General features: G+C 44.3%; 2 protein-coding genes across 2 annotated transcripts; both read left to right on the plus strand.

The window, feature by feature from the left end:
* Positions 1–9,318: 9,318 nt before the first annotated feature.
* Positions 9,319–25,287, plus strand: LOC123108390 (uncharacterized). Its single transcript, XM_044530187.1, has 3 exons — positions 9,319–9,416; positions 18,840–19,080; positions 25,189–25,287. Exons 1-3 carry the CDS (start codon positions 9,319–9,321, stop codon positions 25,285–25,287), a joined length of 438 nt encoding a protein of 145 aa, XP_044386122.1.
* On the plus strand, positions 16,642–17,077 carry LOC123108391 (uncharacterized). Its single transcript, XM_044530188.1, has 2 exons — positions 16,642–16,684; positions 16,760–17,077. Exons 1-2 carry the CDS (start codon positions 16,675–16,677, stop codon positions 17,050–17,052), a joined length of 303 nt encoding a protein of 100 aa, XP_044386123.1. The 5' UTR covers positions 16,642–16,674; the 3' UTR covers positions 17,053–17,077.
* Positions 25,288–26,229: the final 942 nt, after the last annotated feature.

The raw sequence follows: 26,229 nt of genomic DNA on the forward strand, positions 1-26,229 counted from the left end.
ATCATGTTAACAATTGCCGCATTTTATGAAATTTGGGAAATAGATGTAAAACCTGCATTCCTTAATGGATTTCTTAAAGAAGAGTTGTATATGATGCAACCAGAAGGTTTTGTCGATCCTAAAGGTGCTAACAAAGTGTGCAAAGCTCTAGCGATCCATCTATGGACAGGTGCAAGCATCTCGGAGTTGGAATATACGCTTTGATGAGTTGATCAAAGCATATAGTTTTATACAGACTTGCGGTGAAGCCTGTATTTACAAGGAAGTGAGTGGGAGCACTAGAACCTTTCTGATAAGTATATGTGAATGACATATTGTTGATCAGAAATGATGTAGAATTTTCTGGAAAGCGTAAAGGAGTATTTGAAAGGAGTTTTTGAAAGAAAGACCTCACTGAAGCTGCTTACATGTTGAGCATCAAGGTCTATAGAGATAGATCAAGACGCTTGACAAGTTTTTTCAATGAGTACATACCTTGAGAAGATTTTGAAGTAGATCAAAATGGAACAGTCAAAGAAAGAGTTATTGCTTGTGTTACAAGGTGTGAAATTGAGTAAGACTCAAAACCCGACCACGGCAGAAGATAGAAAGAGAATGAAAGTCATTCCCTATGCCTCGGCCATAGGTTCTATAAAGTATGCCATGCTGTGTACCAGATCTATTGTATACCCTAGACTGAGTTTAGCAAGGGAGTACAATAGTGATCTAGGAGTAGATCACTGGACAGCGGTCAAAATTATCCTTAGTGGAATAAGGATATGTTTCTCGATTATGGAGGTGACAAAAAGGTTCGTCGTAAAGGGTTACGTCGATGCAAGTTTTTGACACTGATCCAGATAACTCTAAGTCTCAATCTGGATACATATTGAAAGTGGGAGAAATTAGCTAGAGTAGCTCCGTGCAGAGCATTGTTGACATAGAAATTTGCAAAATACATGCGAATCTGAATGTGGCAGACCCGTTGACTAAACTTCTCTCACAAGAAAAATATGATCACACCTTAGTACTCTTTGGGTGTTAATCACATAGCGATGTGAACTAGATTATTGACTCTAGTAAACCCTTTGGGTGTTGGTCACATAACGATGTGAACTATGGGTGTTAATCACATGGTGATGTGAACTATTGGTGTTAAATCACATGGTGATGTGAACTAGATTATTAACTCTAGTGCAAGTGGGAGACTGAAGGAAATATTCCCTAGAGGCAATAATAAAGTTATTATTTATTTCCTTATATCATGATAAATGTTTATTATTCATGCTACAATTATATTAACCGGAAACTTGATACATGTGTGAATACATAGACAAACAGAGTGTTAGTAGTATGCCTCTACTTAACTAGCTCGTTGATCAAAGATGGTTATGTTTCCTAACCATTGACATGAGTTGTCATTTGATTAATGGGATCACATCATTAGTAGAATGATGTTATTGACATGACCCATTCCGTTAGCTCAGCACTCGATCGTTTAGTATGTTGCTATTGCTTTCTTCATGACTTATACATGTTCCTATGACTATGAGATTATGCAACTCCCGTTTACCGGAGGAACACTTTGTGTGGTATCAAACGTCACAACGTAATTGGGTGATTATAAAGATGCTCTACAGGTGTCTCCGAAGGTACTTGTTGGGTTGGCGTATTTCAAGATTAGGATTTGTCACTCCAATTGTCGGAGAGGTATCTCTCGGCCCACTCGGTAATGCACATCACTATAAGCCTTGCAAGCATTGTAACTAATGAGTTAGTTACGGGATGATGTATTATGGAACGAGTAAAGAGACTTGCCGGTAACGATATTGAACTAGGTATTGAGATACCGACGATCGAATCTCGGGCAAATAACATACCGATGACAAAGGGAACAACGTATGTTGTTATGCGGTTTGACCGATAATGATCTTCGTAGAATATGTGGGAGCCAATATGAGCATCCAGGTTCCGCTATTAGTTATTGGCCGGAGACGTGTCTCGGTCATGTCTACATAGTTCTCGAACCCGTAGGGTCCGCATGCTTAAAGTTATGATGATAGTTATATTATGAGTTTATATGTTTTGATGTACCGAAGGTAGTTCAGAGTCCCAGATGTGATCAGGGACATGACGAGGAGTCTCGAAATGGTCGAGACATGAAGATTGATATATTGGAAGCCTATATTTGGATATCGGAAGTGTGCCGGATGAAATCAGGATTTTACCGGAGTACCGAGGGGTTACCGGAACCCCCAGGGGGTTAATGGGCCATAGTGAGCCTTAGTGGAGAAGAGGAGAGGCGGCCAGGGCAAGGGCCGCGCGCCCCTCCCCCCTAGTCCGAATAGGACAAGGAGAGGGGGCGCCCCCCCCCCTTCCTTCTTCTCCTCCACTTCTCCCCCCCCCCCCTTCTCCTATTCCAACAAGGAAGGGAGGGAGTCCTATTCCCGGTAGGAGTAGGACTCCTCCTGGCGCGCCTCCTCCTGGACGGCTGCACCTCCCCCCTTGCTCCTTTATATACGGGGGCAGGGAGGCACCCTAGAGACACAACAATTGATCGTTTGATCTTTTAGCCGTGTGCGGTGCCCCCCTCCATCATAGTCCACCTCGATAGTACTGTAGCGGTGCTTAGGTGAAGCCCTGCATCGGTAGAACATCATCATCGTCACCACGCCGTCGTGCTGACGGAACTCTCCCTCAACACTCGGCTGGATCGGAGTTCGAGGGACGTCATCGGGCTGAACGTGTGCTGAACTCGGAGGTGCCGTGCGTTCGATATTTGATCGGTCGGATCGTGAAGACATACGACTACATCAACCGCATTGTGCTAACGCTTCCTCTTTCGGTCTACGAGGGTACGTGGACAACACTCTCCCCTCTCGTTGCTATGCATCACCATGATCTTGCGTGTGCGTAGGAATTTTTTTGAAATTACTACGTTCCCCAACAGGTATATCTTGTCAAGACAGATCACAACCTAGAGATATCGATGTTGTGATCTGTCTTCAACATCCTTGTACTACATATATAGGTGTCACAAAGTTTTAATGATATTAATGATTTCACAAAGTTTTGTTTTTCAAATCTGTGAACATTTACTTGATCCATGAATTGTTTTCAATTGACAAGTATTTACAATATTCACGTTTCTTTAATTACTGAACATTTCTTGAATCCACAATTTTTGAATTCTTGATCATTTTTCCAATTCATGAAAGTATTTCAAATTCAAAAACATTTTTTAAATTCATGAATATTTGCTTCAATCCACAAGTTTTTAATCCATAAAAAATTATTTCAAGAATATATTTCAAATTCACTAATATATTTTTGTATTAGCGTACATTCTTATGTAAAACCAGGCAAAATACAAAATTGAGAAAAAAATTCTTATTAATTTTTTCACAAACTCTTATAGATTATTACGAAACTAAACCGTGTAGGTTTCTAATTCTCTTTGTTTTGGGGAGGGTGGCGAGATTAACGAGATTTTGACAGCTATTTTTCTTCTGATTTTGCTTACACCGGTTTTTTCGGTTTTGCCGAGGTAAACAGATCGTGGTCGCACGACTTTGACGTTGGATGTTTCGAGCCGTTCGTAGCGGTCGACGTATCTTTCCTTGCACATCCGGTGCTGCATTTGGCAGAGCCACATGTTTCTTTGGAGGCCGACATGATCGACGACTCAGACATTCCATTGGGACTTAGGCTGATACAAGGTGTGCCGATGCTAGTGCGATTCAAGTCGAGGCTCATCTAGTCTCGATGGAGGAGTTCCCATTATGGTCTCTCGACCATTGTCACGTCCCCTGCTTGCGACTCCGACACCATTGCAGGTTGTGTTTGATGACGCTTCTCAATCAGGGCGGCACAGCGGGCGTTTTGAAAAGAAGAACGGTCCATACAATGCAATATACACCTTGACGGCAAAGCGAGCGGAACTCAGGTTGATGAACATCTTAGAGCATCTCTAGCAGACCCTGTAAAATCCGAACCCGCATTAGTGTTTTGCAGTTCGCGCAAAAGTGTGTATGCAGGCCGGCACGGTGAGGTCAGACTCAGACCCCGCAAAACGGCGAATATGCTATTTTACGGGTCGGCTACGCCGGGTCTGCTCGTGCAGCGCCGCACCGATCCGCAAATCGAAAACCTCAATAAGCGCATTTGACAGTGATTCCGACAAATGAGTTCAAATTCAAACGCTAAAACATAGTTCGCGCGCAAAATAAAAGCATAGTTTGGGTAGGACAAACGCAAAAGGACTTGCAAAAGCGACGATCACGTCCGGTATTGTCTTGGTCGATCTTCACTCTGCGCCATCAAGTCCATGGAGATCATTCGGTACCACTGAATCCACCTCCGGCGCTTGTTCCAACTCCCGCACCGAAATCATCGGCTGATGCACTGAACACATCGGCGACATTGGCTCCAAACCCCGCACCGAATCCACCTCCCGCACTGTAACACGTACTGGCCGACGCAACCATTCTCCTCTTGAAGATTTCTCTTCTTGTCATATCATGCCATTTTTTGGTAAGGTCATCCATGTCATTGTGGTTCATTGACATGATTTTGTTCTCTTCGGCGAGCAACATGGACGTGACTTCGTTCTCAGCGGCACATACTCTTCTCTTCTCAATGGCCACTTTGCGCAGCCCCTCTTCCTTCAGCAATTGCCATTTCTCTTGCTTCTCCCGTGCCTTTTTCTCAGCCAAGTCTTTCTTGATCTCCAACGATTTCAATAACATCATCTCATTTGATTGCACCATGGCATCCATCTTCTCCCTCAAGCTCGACGCTTCATGCTCTTTCTTCAGTTTCTCCTTAGTCTTCTTGTCGCCATCGGGCTTGTTCAAGTTTCTTGGGCCATCATCATCCTCATCTTCATACATGTTCGTAAGTGGACCTCTTTTCGGTGGGGATTCTTTCTCAATCAACTTTCACTTCTCGCAATTCTTGAGCAAGTCCCAACAATACTCTAGTTTGAAGAATCCGCCTTCCGTAGCTTTCTTGTCTTTGTATCTTTGTTGGGAAATTTTGTCCTACACAATTAGAACGATGCAAACAATTCATATGATCCAATTTTTCTGAACACAAATCCAACTTTCGTGCAGCTTTGCACTCGCACACCTGGACACATTTGCACGTCCTGGCCACCTCCCCTCAGTCATGGACCGGCCCATTTTAGACTTTCTTTTGGTGCACTTCTTTTTGCGCCAAAGTCCAAAAATGAATGCGCATGTGGGATTTTAACTCACAACCTCAAGGTTCACAACAACTCACCATAACCAACTAGGAAGCCCACGTTTTGTGTATGAATGTACTTGTCTCTTCTACTTGTTGTTCGCTGGTCGGTTTTTTATTTATTTTTCCTTTTTTGGTTTTTTTTTCGTTTTTTTCTGTTTTCGTCAAATTCGTGAATTTACAATTCCGTGCACTTTCTTTGTTTTTCTTTTCTTTTCAAATCTCTGATTTTTTTTCTTCCATATTTCGTGAACTTTTAAAAATCTCATAATTGTTTTTAGAATTCATGACCTTTTTCAAACTCGATGAACTTTTTTCAAATTTGTGATGTTTTTTCTCAAATTGATGAAAAACATTTAAATCGATGAACTTTTTTAACTTTTATGAACTCATTTGCAGTATCGATGAACTTTTTTTCAAAATTGTGACCTTTTCTTCGTTTTTCAGTGATTGTTTTTTGATTTTTTGCGAACTTACCTTATTTCCTGAGTTTTTTAACAGTAATAAAAAACCTGCAGTGTTTCCCTACCAGACCAACCAAAAAAACCAAGAAAATCTCGTGCGAGCAAGAGAGCGAGCAAACGGGCGAGCGGGCGAGTAAGCGAGTTGTGAGCACCTCGTTTTCCAACATTCGTGAAATGACCTCAATGTTTTCATCACCTTGTATCACCAATGCATGCTACCATGCCAAGTTGTTTCGGTTTTTAACAAGTTCCATATTTTTGGAGTTTCCTTGTTGAAAAAAGGCTGATAAATGACCGAACGTCTCGCAACATGCAAACGGATTCCAAATTCGTTCGAACCAGACATGGATGCCTACCATGGGCAAGCACGCTTGGCAGGGGTCATTCCTCACATGTCCAAAAAAAGTATGTTAGACAAAGGGTGTTCGGGTAGACCAGAAGAGTTTGATTGTGAAAACCTGGTTTTTGACATCCGTTAGATGGTCCTAATTTTTTTTCATCACATTGTGTCACCAATTCATGCCATCATGTCAAGTTGTTTCTGTTTTTGGCAAGTTTAGTATTTTTTTGGAGTTTCTCAATGAAAAAAGGTCAATAAATGGTTGGACCAGTCGCAACGTGCAAATGATGTCCGGATTCATTCAAACCAGACATATGATTGCCTACCACATGCACACACCCTTGGTAGCAAAAAATTTGGTCACTCCTCACATGTCCAACAAAAACCATGTTAGACAAAGGGTGTTCGGGTAGGCCAGAAGAGTCAGTTTGTGAACACCTGGTTTTTCACATCCGTCAAATGGCCCCATTTTTTTCATCACCTTCCATGTCAAGTTGTTTTATTTTTTTGCCAAGTTTTGTATTTTCTGGAGTTTACTCGGTGAAAAAAGGCCGATAAATGGCCAAACGTGTCACAATATGCAAATGGCGTCTGAATTCATTCAAACCAGGCATGGATGCCTACTATGGGCACACACCCTTGGTGACAAAATTCAGGGTCATTCCTCACATGTACAACAAAAATCATGTATGATAGAGGGTGTTCGGGTAGCCAGAATGGTCCATTTGTGAACACATGGTATTTTGCATCCCTTAAATGGCCTCAGTTTTTTTATCACCTTGTATCACCAATTCATGCCATCATGTCAGGTTGTTTTCTTTTTCGACAAGTTTCCTATTTTCTAAAGTTTTCTCGATGAAAAAAGGCTGATAAATGACTAGACGTGTTGCAAGGCACAAACGGTGCACAAATTCATTCAAATCAGACATGTATCCTACAATGGGCATGCACCCTTGGTGGCAAAAGTTGGGGTCATTCTCACATGTACAAAAAAGACCATGTTAGACACCTTGTTCGCTATTTTTTTCCCATCACCTTGTATCACCATTTCATGCCACCATGCCAACTTGTACTTCCATAGGACATGTTTTTGATATTGTTGAATTATTTTGGTGAATAACGGCCTATATAATGGTCACACATGTCGCAACGCCCCGACAGTGTCGTAAGTCGTTCCAATCAGGCATGGATGCCTATTATGTCCATGACAGGCTACTGCAAAAAGTTGGCATCATTTATCCATAGTGCAAAAGGACACCAGTTAAGAGTAGGGTGCGGGACTTTGAAGTTTTCTCGATGAAAAAAGGCTGATAAATGACCAGACGTGTTGCAAGGCGCAAATGGTGTCTAAATTCATTCAAGTCAGACATGTATTCCTACAATGGGCATGCACCCTTGGTGGCAAAATTCATGGTCATTCTCACATGTACAAAAAAACCATGTTAGACACCTTGTTCGCTATTTTTTCCATCACCTTGTATCACCATTTCATGCCACCATGCCAACTGGCACTTCCATAGGACATGTTTTTGATATTGTTGAATTATTTCGGTGAATAACGGCCTATATAATGGTCACACATGTCGCAACGCCCCGACAGTGTCGTAAGTCGTTTCAATCAGGCATGGATGCCTATTATGTCCATGACAGGCTACTGCAAAAAGTTGGGGTGATTTATCCATAGTGCAAAAGGACACCAGTTAAGAGTAAGGTGCGGGACTCTAAAGTTTTCTCGATGAAAAAAGGCTGATAAATGACCAGACGTGTTGCAAGGCGCAAATGGTGTCTAAATTCATTCAAATCAGACATGTATTCCTACAACGGGCATGCACCCTTGGTGGCAAAATTCAGGGTCATTCTCACATGTACAAAAAAACCATGTTAGACACCTTGTTCGCTATTTTTTTCCATCACCTTGTATCACCATTTCATGCCACCATGCCAACTGGTACTTCCATAGGACATGTTTTTGATATTGTTGAATTATTTCCGTGAATAACGGCCTATATAATGGTCACACATGTCGCAACGTCCCGACAGTGTCGTAAGTCGTTCCAATCAGGCATGGTTGCCTATTATGTCCATGAGAGGCTACTGCAAAAAGTTGGGGTCATTTATCCATAGTGCAAAAGGACACCAGTTAAGAGTAGGGTGCGGGACTAGCCTAGACGGCTACATCCGTGAGCACGTAATTTTCTTAAATTCAATGCTCCTGTTATTTCAAATATGACATTTCCATAATTATGAATCAACATGAACATATTGTTATGTTCTAACCATTTATTTTAAATTTATCAATAATTTTGGAATTTTAAATTATTTATGAAAATGATAAAAGCTTTAACAATTTTATGAAAATTTCTAAACAATTCCCAACAGTTCCTGACAATTGTGAACGAAAAAAAAACTAAAGTGAATAAAGGAAAAAAATGAAATAACGAAAAAAAGAAAGAAAAAAATAGATAAGAAAAAAATGCGGCATCCATGGCCTAACACGCCGTCGGGGCCTGTTGGTTCGGCCCAAGCATGCCGCGTCGTTTTGTACAAGAGAAGCAAAATGGAGCACAGACAAAGGCAGCAAGTTGTCCCGCTTGGTTACTTCAAAAAAAAGGTTACTGTATTGTATACTCCTGAGGAAGGGGCCGAGCGACTGAGCATAATTTTTTGGAGGTTACCATAAAAAGAAGGATTAAATGCGCTGGCCCAAACGCATCCTCCGTGGCTGCTTAGGCGTACGTATTTCTATGTACAGCTCGGATCGGCGACCGAAGGTTATTTCAAATAGGATCATCATGTTCTTTATTACGAAAAGATACGGATCAATCTCAGCCCTTCATGTGTTTAGGGAGTTGTATCGAAGCTAAAATGACATTGCATATCCATTCAATTCAGCGGCTGGCGGGCTGTGCTATGCCGTCGCGACCCTTTCTGGACTTAGTCAGAGAAGGCTGTGTGAGTATCACCGTATCTTCGTTGTTCGCCACTTAAGTGCTCAAATAAAGCTCACATCTGTTGACGAATTCAATCAAAAGACAGAAAAGTACGTAGGTCCAAACGTATTGACATCCCACTAGAAATTAGCAACCCCTAGCTCTCAGACAGAAAATACTCATATATATATATATATAGACGGTGATCAATATTGAAGCTTTCTCGCATCTACTACTACATAACTAGCTATATATACACCTTGGCTTGGCAATTGCCATATCAGACTCCATCATTCACGGTTAACTAGCTCTCCCGTTTCGCAAGATCAGCACCGCATTGTACTAGGAAAGAACCTCACCTGACATGGCATCCCAAGCCGTCGAGAGCCATCGTGTCGGCGCGGAGATATTCCGCGGCGACGACGCCATGTGCAAGAAGAAGTCGGTGGAGGTGCTGGAGGAGCTGGGCCCAGTGGCTGAGCCAGAACTTTTGTGGAGCCTGGGCAAATTATGCCTAAGTGTATAATCTAGAAATCAAAAATCGGGTATTCGAATACACAACATATAATATACCGTCAAGCTTCGGAATCACAGATCCGCATTAATAATAAAGTGAAACCATAACCATAATAGTCACACAAAATTTAATTTTAAAGTGAGCTAATATATCAATATTCACTTCATAGAGCAAATAAAGTTGAGAAATGACAACAAAAGATACATAGCCAACCTTGCATAGAGACAAACTCGCCATGTTGCCAACAAAAGTAAATATATCCATACCATATGTCACTAGATGTGATCGTGCAATTTCTTCCACCATGGCCAAAAGTATCTCTCACTTGTTCATTTTTGCCAAAAGAAAGACATACAATCAACCTTGCGTAGAGGCAAACTTGCCATGTTCCCAAAGTCCTCGAAGGCACTACAATATAAAAATGGATTTCTAATTAAATAAATTAGTTGTGAGATTTGAAATCAAAAGCTTGCAATAATAGAGATAGTCAGATGAAACATACCGACAATGCACTAAAGAAAATCACGAGACAAATGCCCTTTCTGAGAACTACCAGGGCCACCAATATAATCTTTGAAGGCTTTAGATGCATGCTTCCAATCTGTAAATCCTTCTTTGGTGAATACATCAAAACCAAAGTGCTCAGCCCTTCCAGGTTGCTTAAAGAGAAAGCAATAAAAACAATAAACCACCTTCTTCCACTCACTGTATTCAATCCATGAATGTTTTTTCTACCAAGATTTAGAAAATGCTCTTGATGAACGTGAACTGCCAAATTCAGTACGATGAAATTTATTCAAATCTGGTTGCATTGGACCACTCAATACATATGCCCTACTCACTTGATCTTGAATATTAGGAGGATACTCGCAAATGTGTTTCCTCTTTCCTGGATCACGCTCAATATCATTTGGATTAAATTCATTGGCAATGTTAGAACTTAGAAGGTGGTTGTGGCTCCACTTCTATCTCTGGTTGCACATCATTCACATTTTCAGTGCTTGCTCTGCTAACCAAAAACCTCCACATCTCTGAATTTTAATGATAAAATTTGAAATTAGTGGCTAAACAAGTAAATAAGAAAATAAGCTACAACAAGTGACAAGTTCACAGTACAAAACTCCTTGTATTAGTGTGTGTATCTCAATCGGTACTTTGCATCAATCCTACTTCTCAGACCAATTATTCAGACTTCAGAGATGAGAGATCGTTGGCCCTAATTTTGACAGAGATTTCTTGCCAAAGGAAGTCGAAGTCGAAGCCGAATAAGAGGAAGGAGGAATTTTTTTCAAAACTATCATGTTTTTTGTAGCAATTTCGGAAACTATAGTGTAGAATGAAAAAAACGCAAAACTAGTAGCCCGTCGGCCAGGGGTGGGCCGAAAAGGTGGTTTTCGGCCAGGGCATGGCCGAAGTAGGCTTTTCGGCCGCGCTTGGGCCGAAAACACGCTGTCGGCTGGGGCCCGACCGAAAATAGTAGCTTCGGCTGCTGAGAGGCCGAACTGGGCCGTTTTCGGCCCACCGGTGACCGAAGTGGAGCTTTTCGGCCAGGCTGCGGCCGAAAAGGTGCGGATAAGCACCGGTCGCTGACGCGAGCGCTCTGTTCTTCTTCGTTTCCCTTTCTCTCTCTCAGTTCTTCTCTGTAGAAACGCCCCCCCGCGCCGATCTCCTCCATTTGCCACTCATTTGCAAATCCAACCCACAGAATCGGTAGATCATCGCAATCTCCACCGGCCTATGGTGTTATTTTTTGCTATGGGATAGTTTTTGATGTGTTTGGGGAGGAGCAGCCATGGTGGGGAGGAGGAGCCATGGTGGAGAGGAGGACGGGTAGTAGGTGGTGGTGACTAGTAGAAGCAGAGGAGGAGGTGGTGAGGAGGAGGAGCAGGTTAGGGGCTGACCGGAGTTGAACCTCCGGTCGTCGGGGGCGGCGTTGTCGTTCTCCGGTGGTGCAAGAAGCGTACACACACTTCGAAGGTATAATCACGGCGTCACAAATATTATGTAAATTGTATAGTTTAGTTAGTGTATATAAGTCATATTGTGAATTTTAGTGTCAATAAATTTTTGGAGGCATTTTAGCGCATAGTTCGTGTAGCGGATAATATTAGTGTTCGTTGTGAATTTTAGTGTTAATATAATTTTGGAGGCATTTTAGCGCATAGTTCGTGTAGCGGATAATATTAGTGTATATTGTGAATTTTAGTGTTAATATATTTTTGGAGGCATTTTAGCGCATAGTCCGTGTAGCGGATAATATTAGTGTATATTGTGATTAATGAGAAGATGGCAATGTCTGACAGGTGAAAATGTCTGAATCAGTAAATCTGAATGTTTACTACGGCGCTGGTAATGTTCGATATAATGAGTTGGGGGTTGATCTTAGCGAGTTTAAAAATGGCGTCATGACACTAGCTGACCCGGACAGACTGGACATTAGACAGTTGAAGTACTGGTTGACAACTAGTTTCGGTCTGGATGCTGAAGTATGTTCTGTCAGTATTCATGCATTGTGGACCAAATCCTGTAAAAATGTCAAGTGGGAGTTGATGCCGGTAGATAGGAGCCAGCATTGGTTGTCCCTGTTAAGACGCTGTCGAGACCGAAGAATCCACCCATATGCACTTGTGCAACCTGTGCCGAAGGAGGAGAATACCGTAGAACTCCACAGGGGGTATGAACCCGGCCAAGGCAGTGAAGTGGCTAACGAGATTGTTTTATCCGGGTCACAGCCACAAGATGTGGATGCTAGCCAACCCGAGAAAGAGTCAGACTACGTGCCACACAATGTTTGTGGTCCTGATACTGGGCAGAGCAGCCAGTCGATAATATTAGCTGGTTCAGGTTTTGCTGATGGGGATGAGGAAGGGGATGAAATGCAGAGGGTGATGGAGGAAGAGGACGAGGATGGATTGGTGGAGGAACTGGATTCTGAAAATTCTGAGGATGAAGTTGAGGTACCGATTCCTTCTGCATGGGAGCAGGACATATCCACCGGCCTTACGGTGAACGATGGCCATGAGACTCCATGGCAGTATAATCTGAACCAAGTACAAATAGGGGCTATGTTTGATACAAAGAAAAAATTGAAGTATGCGGTGATAAAGTGGGTTATGTCTACGCAGAGGGTTTTTAAGACACACATATCAAGTCCAACAAACTATACCGTGAAATGTGTTGAAAAAGGTTGTCCAGGGAAGGTGCACGGGCACGTGCCGAAGTACGACATCCACTGGGTTGTCACCATTGTCATCCCACATAATTGTGTGAGGAAGAACCTGCTGGTGAAGCATCCGAACCTGACTTCAAGTCTCATTGCGCAACTCATGTATACTGAGATAGTAGAGAAGAAAGATATGGAAGCAAAACACATCCAGACAGCAGTGAAGGTCAGATGGAAGTATGTCATTCCTTATGGGAAGGCTTGGAGGGCTAAGCAGAAGGCTATGGAGGAAAGGTTTGGGACGTTCTTCGACTCATATGATAATGTTGTCCGTCTCCTGGGCATACTGAAGGAGAGGAATCCCGGCACTTATGTGAACGTACAACACATGAGGTTGCTGAGTATACCAGATTTCAAGGTGTTGAAACGAGTGTTCTTCTCTTTTGGTATGTGCATCGAAGCTTTCCGGCATTGTCCTCCTGTTCTGTTTGTGGATGGTACATTCCTGACCGGTCAGTATAGAGGGCAAATCCTGACTGCTATTGGTGTGGACGGGAACAATCAAATCATCCCACTTGCCATGGCATTTGTGGAGGGTGAGAACTTTCTCAGCTGGGTATGGTTCTTCCGCCAAGTGAAAATTGCCATTGTGAAGGACCGACCAAACGTGTGTGTCATTCATGACAGACACGCTGGTATATTGAAGGCCGTGAAGACACTTCGTAATCCAACAGATGACGAACGAACACCTTGGAGGGACTTGCAGAGCCGGTGGTGCATGCGCCATCTTGGGGCTAATTTTTTCTCACAGTTCAAGAACAAGCGGTTGATGAACTTGTTCAAAAAATTATGCAAGCAGAGCCAGCAGCGCAAATACGAATTTATTTGGTCAAAACTAGATGAGTTTACTAAGAAGCAGGTCCGTGCGAGGAAGAAAATGGAAGAAGATCAAGTTAAATTAGCAGCACTCATCGCGGAGCTAGAGGAGCCAGTAGGTCTTTGTGACTTGCCAGGAATTGACCCTCCTAATACTACGAGAAAGAAGGGAAGGGCAATAAAGAATTTTTCTGAGTGGATAGAGAAAGAGCCTCCAGTGAATTGGTCTTTGCTGCATGACACACATGGAGCTAGGTATGGCCACATGACAACCAATCTTGCAGAGGTGTATAACTTTGTGCTGAGAGGGGACAGAGCATTGCCACTCACAGCTATTGTGGAGGCTGTATTCCATGGCACTTTGAGATATTTCAGAGAAAGGCACGAGTTAGCACAGAAGCATATTGAAGATAATCAGAACACACCTTATTGTAGCCGTGTCATGGAATACATGGCAAAGAAGATAGAGAAAGCAAAGAAGCACACTGTCAGACTTATAGGGAATCAAGAAAGGAGGTATGAGGTTCAGCTTCCTACCGATGGTTTTGGTTCTGGAAATGAGGTGAAGACACAGGAGGTAAAAATTGGAACGGAATTTTATCCAACGTGTGAGTGTACATGCAACAAACCGAAGTTGTTGCACCTACCTTGCTCTCATGTGTTGGCTGCCTGTGGGCAGATTGAGTTGGATGCTATCTCCTTCGTGTCCCCATACTATTTAAAAGAGGCAGTGCTCAACACCTGGACAGGCGAGATGACAGGGTTTAGAGTCGTCGGCAATTTCAACAAGGTAAACGAAGGTGAGAGAGTATATATCCCGCATCCAGACCTTCGGCGAACAAGTAGGGGCAGACGGAAGGCCCGTCGCATCCGGAACGATATGGACCAGTCTGAAGCTGGTGGAGCAACCAGGCAATGTTTGTTATGCGCGGCTTATGGGCATAGGATGAAATATTGTCCCGACCTGAACAAAGATGGTGCTTCCGCATCGACGAGTGCTTCCACATCGACGGCTGCGACAACAAGAGGAAGAGGCGGACGTGGTCGTGGCAGTCGAGGCCGAAGGGGCGGACGAGGAAGAAGTAATATGTCAGGACTATGTTTTAATTTGTAATATGTCAGGACTATGTTTTAATTTGTAATATGTCAGGACTATGTTTTAATTTGTAATATGTCAGGACTTTGTTTTAATATGTAAATCCTTATGGACTATGTTTTAATTCGTACTATGTCAGGACTATGTTTTAATTTGTAATATGTCAGGACTATGTTTTAATTTGTAATATGTCAGGACTATGTTTTAATTTGTAATATGTCAGGACTATGTTTTAATTTGTAATATGTCAGGACTATGTTTTAATTTGTAATATGTCAGGACTATGTTTTAATTTGTAATATGTCAGGACTTTGTTTTAATATGTAAATCCTCATGGACTATGTTTTAATTCGTACTATGTCAGGACTATGTTTTAATTTGTAATATGTCAGGACTATGTTTTAATTTGTAATATGTCAGGACTATGTTTTAATTTGTAATATGTCAGGACTATGTTTTAATTTGTAATATGTCAGGACTATGTTTTAATTTGTAATATGTCAGAACTTTGTTTTAATATGTAAATCCTCATGGACTATGTTTTAATTCGTACTATGTCAGGACTATGTTTTAATTTGTAATATGTCAGATCTATGTTTTTATTTGCGCCTGAGATTTGTTGTTTGAATTGCAGATATGTCTTTGTATCCGTTGCTTAATGGCAACATCGATAGAAAGCACCGGGGCGCCCTATTGGAAGCGGGCAACAACTTAGACGTGTTGGTCACTCATACCCCAAAGACTAACTGGCTGATACACGATTCATGGGTTGATAGGTATGTGTGCATATAATGGAGTCCATATAATGACTTACTATGTTTTACATACTTTTTATAGCCGCTAACAATATTTTTATTTTGTAGGTTAAGTTGGGCTGGACTTCTACCCTTGGCACGGCTGGTTCAGGGTACATTGGATGAGTGGATTGATGGTCCGGACTTAGATGAGGCAGGTGAACCAGTGCAGTTACACAAGAGGCAAGTGAGACGTTTCTCTTACGACAAGTCACTCCTTACCTGCTTAGTAGATAGATGGAGGCCAGAGACACATACGTTTCACTTCCCATGGGGAGAGATGGCGCCTACTTTACAGGATGTGTCGTACTTGTTGGGATTACCTCTGGCCGGTGCTGCCATAGGTCCCTTAGAGGCAGAATCAGGGTGGCAAACAGCGATGCAGACCCGTTTTTTGGCTGCGGTCCCGACTGCTAGGGCCATAGACAACGATCCTCATGGACCTCTTTTTAGATGGTTGAGCCAGTTTCAGGTAACCATCACGGCCACGTAAACAAATGTTGTTTTTTAGTTGCCCGATTTTCATACAATTATTACGTTTTTATGTAGATTGTCTCGTTAGGACATCCCAATGTTGAGTTGTCGGAGGCACAGATTGACCGGTCCTTAGAGGCATATATTCTTTGGCTGTTCGGCAAGACGATGTTTACGGAGAACCACGTGACCACTGTCGATGCACGACTCATCGGTATTGCACGAGAGATAGCTGACGCACGTTGCCCCGCGGATATTCTACAGAGGAGGCGCGAGAGGAGGTTTCCGCTTTAATGCGGCGCTTTCAGAGGGGAGAAACTATCCCACCGCGAGAGGGCGTCTCATGGTTGAGGCGTCTTGATGACAAGCTACGAGGGATTTACGCTGCTGTTACGTGTAGACGGTCTTCGGATGTTGCACTTCCTCCTCCAGCACATCGTCCGCCACGTCCCTCTGTACAGCATTCAGAACCACGACCCTCTGTGCAACGTTCACAACCACGACCTTCTGTGCACCGTGCAGAACCTCATCCTTCACAGCCAGGGAGCTCTTCCAGGCATGAGCCACCTCCTTCACAGCCAGGGAGCTCGTCCTGGCATGAGCCACCTCCTTCACAGCCAGGGAGCTCTTCCTGGCATGAGCCACCTCCTTCACAGCCAGGGAGCTCTTCCTGGAATGAGCCACCTCCTTCACAGCCAGGGAGCTCTTCCTGGAATGAGCCACCTCCTTCACAGCCAGGGAGCTCTTACTGGCATCAACCACCTCCTTCACAGCCAGGGAGCTCTTACTGGCATCAGCAGATGGAACTAGGTAACCCTACTCACTACGCTGCTGTAACCCTACATGCATTTGTATCAATTTTACAAGTTTTTTACTTTACCGCAGGCGGCAACCTGTCGCAACCGTTCATGCATTCAGAGCAGTCACCCATCCTTAGTGGTGGTGCTGATTACTTTGAGGGCGACCGCGAGGATGATGACCATGCTACAAACATTTATGGCTTCTCGCAGACAGTGTTTCACACTCCACCACCACCACCGACGCAGGAGACACAGACCGTGACAGACGAGGTTAACTATGGTCGTGGTTATCGCGAGCCTCGTCCACCGCCTCAGCGCTTATCGCCTTCCGGTCCTCGCCCGAGGAAGACCCAGACTCGTCGCCGTCCCCCGCAGTGATATGCTTATTATCTATGTATGACTCATTATCTATGTTAGTTTCAGACTATTCGCATATGCTTACTATTAATTCGCATTCTTATTCCAGCTACATTTCCAAATAGATTACAACCGATAATTAAGATACAAGTACATCTGAATTAAACGGTGCGGCTGAACTTGTGCAATACATCTTACATACTACAAAATGAAATTCAGATAGAACATAATGCCCTACAATAATACAATACAAACTGGAATACATCTTACATACTACATGAAGTCATCATCGTCATCCTCTGTTGATGCAACCCTCTTGCCCTTCGACGATGCGGTCCTCTTGCCCTCCGTCGATGCAGAACTCTTGCCCTTGCTGGATGCAGAACTCTTGCCCTTGCTGGATGCAGAACTCTTGCCCTTCGAGGATGCAGAAGTCTTGCCTTTGGACGATGCAGAACTCTTGCCCTTCGACGATGCAGAACCCGGAAGCGGCGGCATGAAGACATCTTCGTCGTCCTCGCTCTCCTCAGTCCATAAAAATGTATTCTTTGCTGCAGTCCTTCTGAAAGTTTCACTCTTCGGCTCCACTACCTTCTTCCACCTTTCATGCAACCTAAGAAGTTCTTGACGTACCTCCTCATAGGTCCTTTCAGGCCACCCAGACCTACGTAATTGGTGAGCCAACTCATTCATTATGGTGTCACTACCGGTGAGTTCGTCCCATGGAACTATCCTATTGTCCATCCTGAAATCGGTAACTAGACTCAGAAGAGTGGTGCTCATCCCAGGGTGAAAACTACGATCGAATGGATAATGGGACATCTCGACTACACTACACTGGAATGCTTATCCACCTTCGCCTGAAGGGGGTTTTATAGATACAGAGGAGAAAATAAGGCGGGAAAGAGTTGGCGGGAAACGGGTGGCGGGAAGGGGTTGGCGGGAAACGGGTGGCGGGAACATATGGCGGGAAGGGTTGGCGGGAAACGGGTGGCGGGAAGGGGTTGGCGGGAAACGGGTGGCGGGAAGGGGTGGCGGGAACATTTCAGCACGAGCCATGCAACTTCGGCCTACATGAGACCGAAGTAGTACTTTTCGGCCTAGACTAGACCAAAAAGTCTATTTCGGCCTAGCTTTGGCCGAAATGCTCCACTTCGGCCTAATGATGGCCGAAACTACCTACTTCGGCCTAATGATGGCCGAAATCACCTACTTCGGCCTAGCTTTGGCCGAAAAGCCCTACTTCGGCCTAGCTTTGGCCGAAAAGACCTACTTCAGCCAGAGGATGGCCGACGGGCTACTAGTTGTGGTTTTTTTGCATTACGTCATATAGTTTCCGAAAATGCTATAAAATCTATCACAGTTTTGAAAAAAATTCAGGAAGGAGAGGCTGTGGAACAACCGGACAAATAAACTACGTGGGACGCTGGGGTCGCTTCGCTTGCCGCCGGCCGTCGTCTAGGGCACAGCCTCAAGGCTAGCCGCCAGCGCCCCTGTGCTCGCGCCTGAGAAACGAAGAGACAGGAGAGAATTGGATCGATCGATCCGTCGTAGGTTTTTTTTAGCATCATCGATCCGTCGTAGGTATTCCTTGTGTTGTTTTCTTTTGTTTCGGCATGGGCTGACTGCTTATACTACTCGTTTGTTGGGCTCTGAGCTTGTGAGAAACGAAGGCCCGGTGTTTTTTGCCCGGGTAAAGCAAGTTACCGATCTGTTTTAGCCCTTTATTTAATCTATCGATCGCTACTGTTACGAACCAGAGAGCCCGGGCAAGTGCGCAGGGTCACTGGGCGGTGGCTCCGCCACTGGCTGGGCCTCCCCACGGGCCTGCTGCCCCTGGAGGAGATGGAGGAGTTCGGGTACAACCGCGCGGCCGGCTTCATGTGGCTGGTGCAGAGGAAGAAGACGGAGCACACCTTCAAGAAGGTGAAGCAGACCGTGTCGTACGCCGGCGAGGTGACGGCCTTCGTCGAGCCGGGGAAGCTGAGGAAGATTGCCGGCGTGAAGACCAAGGAGCTGTTCCTGTGGCTGAGCGTGGTGGAGGTGTATGTGCTGAGTAAATAGGCAATTTTTCGACTAATTTAATCCATAGATAAATCACTAGCATAGCATTGACTAAATTGATGACGTACTGACTCTGGTCTAAACATGCACGTACTAAGCAAACAGTAGACAAATCTACACATACTGCTAGTACTTCTAATACAAAAATAATCAGGAGCGGGATAAACACGTTATACCCTCCAGTAGGCCATGCACACGCCACGGCGCTGGTGGCGACCGCAGCATCCTCGGCGGCCTTCTTGTCGGCTTCAGCTTTCTCGGCGGCGGCACGTTCGGCGTTGGTGGACATGATGATGATGAGGGCGACGCGGACGTAGAGGAAGTAGCGGATCAGAAGCGAGCAGTCGCGTAGTCGCTGCCCAAAAACCTATTCGCTCCTCACCCCGTACAGGAACCAGAAGGGCGTGGTTTCAGAGACCCGCTCTCCCGTCGACCGTGTATGCGGCGTACGGGATGGCGTCACCGGCGGCAGCAGCAGCAAGGGAACGACGGTGGACGTGCGTGTGGAGAATATGTGATCTGTTCGTGGCGGCTAGGGTTAGGAGACACCGCACACTCATATAGGCGCAGCCACGTGGAGAGACATGGGCTCGACCCACGTCCGAGTCCGTGGCATCCCACGATCCGACGTCTTAGGCCCAGCTGTCAGAGAACTCTCCATTAGTGATTGGCAAAGATAAGCGCGTAGGTGTGAGCTCGGCTCGGCTCAACCCCGCAACCCACAGCACGGCGCGTCGTGACGAGGCGTGGTGGGCGGCGGAGGGGGAGTGCGTGAGGGCATCTTCTCTTCTCAAGCTCCAATAGCATGTAGAAGAGAAACCCTTATAAGGAGGTCCAACTCCTCTTCCACTTTCGGGGTGGGGCTAAACTTCCCACTACACCTAGTGTCATATAATCCACATGGGCCCTTATAGATTTTTCAAAAATTGCCATATGGGTCTAGGGCCCATCTCAAATTTCAGCAATCCCCCACCAGATCTCGAGGGCCCATTGTGTCCTCTGTTCCAATTACTGTTTCGATATACCAGTGTTTTAGTGAAGACCTGTTAAGATTGAACTTCACCTAGAGCAAGTAGCTACACTCCTTCACAACTGAACAATGGACTATGCCTTGAATTGTCAGTTTGGCGTAAAGAAGTTTTACCACATGTCTTACTAGTACTAGGCTGCCGAAGGCTGACCCCTCGGGTGGAGCATATAAGTCACACTCCTGGCCTATTTATGAGCTTACTAGAGATCACCCCGATCTCATAGACTGTGACCAGTAGTCGGGCTCATATAGGTGTGTTCCTTCAAAGTTCGCTCTGTAGGATAGCATCTTGCTTTCATAAGCTTTGGAACACATTAAGACAGTAGTCATCCTACCATACAGTATGGAGAGTATTGCATCTCCAACGGAGTGGGTTAGTATAGTTACTCTCCTCAGTTCATCACTGGCTTGTTTTCTCAGGTCCTACTTCACGGGATCTCCGATCACATAGGTCGGGTTACCACCATGACAGCTCATGTGGGTCTCATACCCATCTTCCTCGATGCATTATCTATCAAAACACATGATAGCCATTTTGTAAAAGGATCTGCCAGATTCTTAGCCGTATGGACATAGTCCAACGCTATCACTCCGGAGTTTCTTAATTTTCTGACAGCTTTTAATCTCATTTTTATGTGTTTGCTGGACTTCATGTTGTCCTTTGAATTCTTCACCTTGGTGATGACAGTCTGATTGTCACGGTTCATAAGGATAGCCGGAACCGGTTTATCAACCAATGGCAAGTCCATCAAAAGATCTCGAAGCCATCCTGCTTCAACACCAGATGTGTCTAATGTTGTTAATTCTGCTTCCATTGTCGATCTCGTTAAGATCGTTTGCTTCCAATATTTCCAGGAAACAGCGCCACCTCCAAGAGTAAATATATACCCAGTTGTGGCATTCATCTCATCAGCATCAGAGATCCAATTCGCATCACTATACCCTTCAAGTACCAACGGGTCTCCAGTATAGTGAAGTCCATAGTTCATAGTACCTTTCAGATAGCGCATAACTCTTTCAACAGCATGCCAATGTACATCACCCGGTTTGGAAACAAACCGGCTTAATTTGCTCACAGCAAATGCGATGTTAGGCCTCGTTGCGCTCGCTAGGTACATTAGTGAACCAATGATTTGAGAGTATCTCAATTGATCTTTAGCCGTGCCTTTGGACTTTCGAATCACCACGCTAGGATCATATGGTGTTTTAGATGATGTACAGTCCGAATATCCAAAACGACTCAACACCTTCTCAACATAGTGGGATTGCAGAAGTGTAATCCCACCTTCATTATCTCTCAGTAGCTTGATATTCAAGATAACATCAGCCACACCAAGGTCTTTCATCTCAAAGTTCTGAGATAGAAACGATTTGACCTCCTCAATGACTCTGAGGTTTGTTTCAAATATCAGTATGTCATCAACATACAAGCACAGTATAACTCCTTTGCCCCACCATGGCGATAGTATACACATTTGTCAGACTCATTAACAACGAAACCAACGGATGTCAGAGTTGTATTAAACTTATCATGCCATTGCTTAGGTGCTTGCTTCAGGCCATATAAAGATTTCAGCAACCTACACACCTTTCTTTCCTGACCATCTATCACAAAGCCATCTGGTTGTTGCATGTAGATTTCCTCGTTTAGCTCTCTATTCAGAAAAGCCGTCTTAACATCTATTTGATGGACAAGAAGACCATGCGAGGCCGCCAACGAGAGTAATACTCGAATGGTGGTCAGTCTAGCCACAGGTGAATAAGTATCGAAAAAATCTTCCTCTTCTTTCTGGTCATAGCCCTTGGCCACAAGCCTAGCCTTATACTTTTCAATCGTACCATCGGGTCTAAGCTTCTTCTTGAACACCCACTTACATCATAATGGTTTGCAACCATATGGACGGTCAGTGATCTCCCATGTCCCGTTAGCCATGATGGAGTCCATCTCGCTACGGACCGTATCCTTCCAGTAATCAGCTTCTGGAGAGGCATACGCTTCTGAAATAGAAGTGGGGGTATCATCCACGAGGTACACAAAGAAATTATCACCAAAGGTCTTTGCAGTCCTTTGTCTCTTGACCCTACCAAGGGTTTCCTCGTTATCCTCCTCAGGATTTTCATCATGTGTTCGTTCATAATAATCCATAGGAATGGCAGGCTCAGGAGTCTCCTCGGATTCCTGTCTAGAAGTGCTTTGCATATATCTCATAGGAAAAATATCCTCGAAGAATGTAGCATCCTTAGACCTCATAATCGTACCAACCTTCTGGTCAGGTACATCAGATTTCACTACTAGAAATCTACAGCCAATGTTGTTCTTAGCGTAGCCCAAATTAACGCAGTCCACAGTCTTGGGTCCAAGCTTAAGTTTTTTGGGGATCGGCACATTGACTTTCGCCAAACAGCCCCAAGTGCGCAAGTATGAGAGTGTTGTCCTTCTCTTTGCCCATTTCTCATAGGGAGTGATCTCATTATCCTTTGTCGGAACTTTATTCAGGACATGACATGCCGTTAATATAGCCTCCCCCCACCATGCCTTGGATAAACCCGATGTATCTAACATGGCGTTAACCAAATCAGTTAGAGTACGGTTTTTCCGCTCGGCAACCCCGTTTGACTGGGGTGAATAGGGAGGCGTCCTCTTATGAATAATGCCGTGTTCCGCACAAAAGGAATCAAACTCACTCGAGAAGTACTCTCCACCACGATTTGACCAGACTTGTTTAATTTTCTTTTCAAGTTGATTCTCAACTTCTGCCTTATAGATTTTAAAGTAGTGTAGAGCCTCATCTTTAGTATTTAACAGATAAACAAAGCAATATCTAGTGGAATCATCTATCAATGTCATGAAGTGTCTCTTTCCATCTTTAGTAAACACACCATTCATCTCACAAAGATCAGAATGTATGAGTTCTAATGGTGCCAGGTGTCTCTCCTCCGCGGCCTTGTGAGGCTTGCGAGGTTGCTTAGCTTGCACACATGAAAGGCACTTAGAACCTTTGGCTAAAGTGAAACTCGGGATTAAATCCAACTTGGCTAGCCGCGTCATAACACCGAAACTAATGTGACAAAGACGTGAATGCCAAACTTCAGATTCATTAACATTCGAACGAATATGGTTCATGACTTTATTACAAAAATCTGCGAGGGAAAGGCGGAACATCCCTCCGCTCTCATAACATTTTCCAACAAAGAGTCCATATTTTGTAACAACTAATTTATTAGACTCAAAAACCAACTTAAACCCTTTTCTACATAGAAGGGAGCCACTAACGAGGTTCTTCTTGATGGCAGGGACATGTTGCACGTTCTTCAGCTGCACGATCCTTCCTAAAGTAAACTTCAGATCGACCGTGCCAACACCATGAACAGAAGCACTCGTGCCATTCCCCATCAATACGGACCCGTGACCTGTGACCTGGTAAGAAGTGAACAATGAAATGTCAGCACACACATGAACACCTGCACCTGTGTCCACCCACCAATAAGTAGGCTGAAACACTGAAAAAATAGTAAATAAATTACCGTACCCAGATGCACCAGTCTCATTGTTGCCCACAATCATGTTGACAGACTTGGAGTCATGTCCTGACTTCTTGTACTTGTTTGGGCACTTGTTAGCCCAATGTTCAACCGAACCACAAGTAAAGCAGCCCTCGTCCTTCTTGTTCTTCTTGAAGGTCTTCTTACCCTTCTTCTTAAAGTCAGTATTGTGTTGGACACCGTTCTTTCCCTTGGGCTTGTGGGAATTGAAGTTCTTCTGGTTCACCATGTTGGCGACAGAAGTCCCTTCGGCCCCTTTTCCGTGCGAGTTCTTTGCCCTTGAAGTCTTCTCAACACTCAGATGACCAATGACATCCTCCACGGAGAATTCACGCCTTTGATGTTTCAGAGTGGTGGCAAAGTTCCTCCAGGAATTAGGGAGCTTAGCGATTATGCAGCCCGCGACAAACTTGCCCGGTAAATCGCACTTAAGAAGTTCAAGCTCCTTAACAATGCATATTATCTCATGAGCCTGCTCCAATACAGGACGGTTTTCAACCATCTTGTAATCGTAGAACTGCTCTATAATATACATCTCGCTCCCTGCATCGGCGGCCCCGAATTTAGATTCGAACGCCTCCCACAAGTCCTTGGCGACATGCACATGTAAATATGCATCGACCAGTTTATCTCCGATCACACTAAGAACTGCTCCGAGAAACACAACGGTAGCCTCCTTGAACGCCTTCTCCTGTTCAGGAGCAATCGTTCCTGTGGAGACACCGATGACCCAGAACACGTTCATAGCCGTGAGCCATAACGTGGTCTTAGTCTGCCAACGCTTAAAGTATGTACCGGTAAACTTATCCGGTTTCAGTGCAGCGACAAAGCCACTTGCCGAAAAATCCTACACATAATAGGTTTTTGGATTGCTGAGTAAATAGGCAATTTTTCAACTAATTTAATCCATAGATAAATCACTAGCATAGCATTGACTAAATTGATGACGTACTGACTCTGATCTAAACATGCACGTACTAAGCAAATAGTAGACAAATCTACACATACTGCTAGTACTTCTAATACGAAAGTAATCAGGAGCGGGATAAACACGTTATACCCTCCAGTAGGCCATGCAGACGCCGCGGCGGTGGTGGCGACCGCAGCATCCTCGGTGGCCTTCTTGTCGGCTTCGGTGGACATGATGATGATGAGGGCGACGCGGACGTAGAGGAAGTAGCGGATCGGAAGCGAGCAGGTCCCTCACCCCATACAGGAACCAGAAGGGCGTGGTTTCAAAGACCTGCTCTCCCGTCGATGTAGGTGTGAGCTCGGCTCAGCTCAGTCCCGCAACCCGTGCCGGGGCGGGCGGCGGAGGAGGAGTGCTCGAGGGCCTCTTCTCTTCTCAAGCTCCAATAGCATATAGAAGAAAAACCCTTACAAGGAGGTCCAACTCCTCTTCCACTTTCAGAGTGGGACTAAACTTCCCACTACACCTAGTGTCATATAACTCGCATGGGCCCTTACAGATTTTTCAGAAATTGCTATATGGGCCTAAAGCCCATCTCAAATTTCAGCAGTATGTTGAGAGCGTGGCGGCCCCTGGTAAGGTCACCTTCAAGACCGGCACTGGTCTGTCTGAGACCTTTGATGCTGCTGCGTTTGCCCTTGGAGAATGAGTAATTGTTGTGATATACTCCTAGTTGCACAAGCTTGTGCCAGTGCCAGATACTTACAAACCCTTGCGATGCTTGTAACCTGCCCGTCTTGTTCCATGCCTGAATGAATAAAAAAGTCCAGCTCCTGCCTCACATGCTATTCAGCACTGCGACACCAAAGGCAAATCCTGTTCCCCAGAGCAAATGCACACCCCTGAGGAGCTCTTTGTGCCGGCCAACTGTTGAGCTGCCGATTTTTTTTTTCAGTTTATATTTCCTTTTCCTAATTTGTTTTCTGCACAACAAAATCCTTCCTGTCTTTTTCTTTCCGATTTCTATCGGTTCATTTCATTTTACTCTATTCTATTTTACTTTTGCATTATTTTTTATTTTATGTTCAGTATGTTCTCTTTTAACTTTTTTATATTCACGGCCTTTTTAAACAATACACAATGGACATTTTTTACAGTATGAGCTGAACATTTTTGCGATGCAGACGAACATGTTTCAGTACACCATCACATTTTCCAAACACTCGACGAACATTTTTTGTATTATGTGCGAAATTCTTTCAAATACATCATAAACATTTTTTAGATACCAACAAACATTTTTAATACATGATTAACATTTTTCAAATATGTGATTACATTTTTTAAAGTACATGGTCAACTTTGTTCAAATGCGTCATGAGTACTTTTTAAATACGCGGTGAATTTGTTTTTGTAATATTTGTGACGAATATTTTCGCACTCCCGAACATGCACATTTTTTTCGTGCCTGAATCCTATTTCTTTTCCTTTACCACTGCGAGAACAAAGGCAAATCCTATTCCCCCGTGCAAATGCACACCCCCGAGGAGCTTTTTGTGCCAGCCAACTGTTGGACCGCTGATTTATCTTCATTTTATATTTCTTTTCCTTTACCGGTTTTTGAAAAAGTAAATTCTGTTTTTCCTTTCCA

The sequence above is a fragment of the Triticum aestivum genome, chromosome 5A, assembly GCF_018294505.1.
Source record: "Triticum aestivum cultivar Chinese Spring chromosome 5A, IWGSC CS RefSeq v2.1, whole genome shotgun sequence".
Taxonomy (NCBI): Eukaryota; Viridiplantae; Streptophyta; class Magnoliopsida; order Poales; family Poaceae; genus Triticum; species Triticum aestivum.

Bases quoted from the DNA above. Each gene is read 5' to 3' on its own strand.
- LOC123108390 (XM_044530187.1), top strand. From the start codon at position 9,319: ATGGCATCCCAAGCCGTCGAGAGCCATCGTGTCGGCGCGGAGATATTC. The intron at 9,417-18,839 runs GCTGGGCCCAGT...GCTCCGCCACTG, and splicing joins TCGGTGGAGGTGCTGGAGGA to GCTGGGCCTCCCCACGGGCC. The intron at 19,081-25,188 runs GTGCTGAGTAAA...AAATTTCAGCAG, and splicing joins TGAGCGTGGTGGAGGTGTAT to TATGTTGAGAGCGTGGCGGC.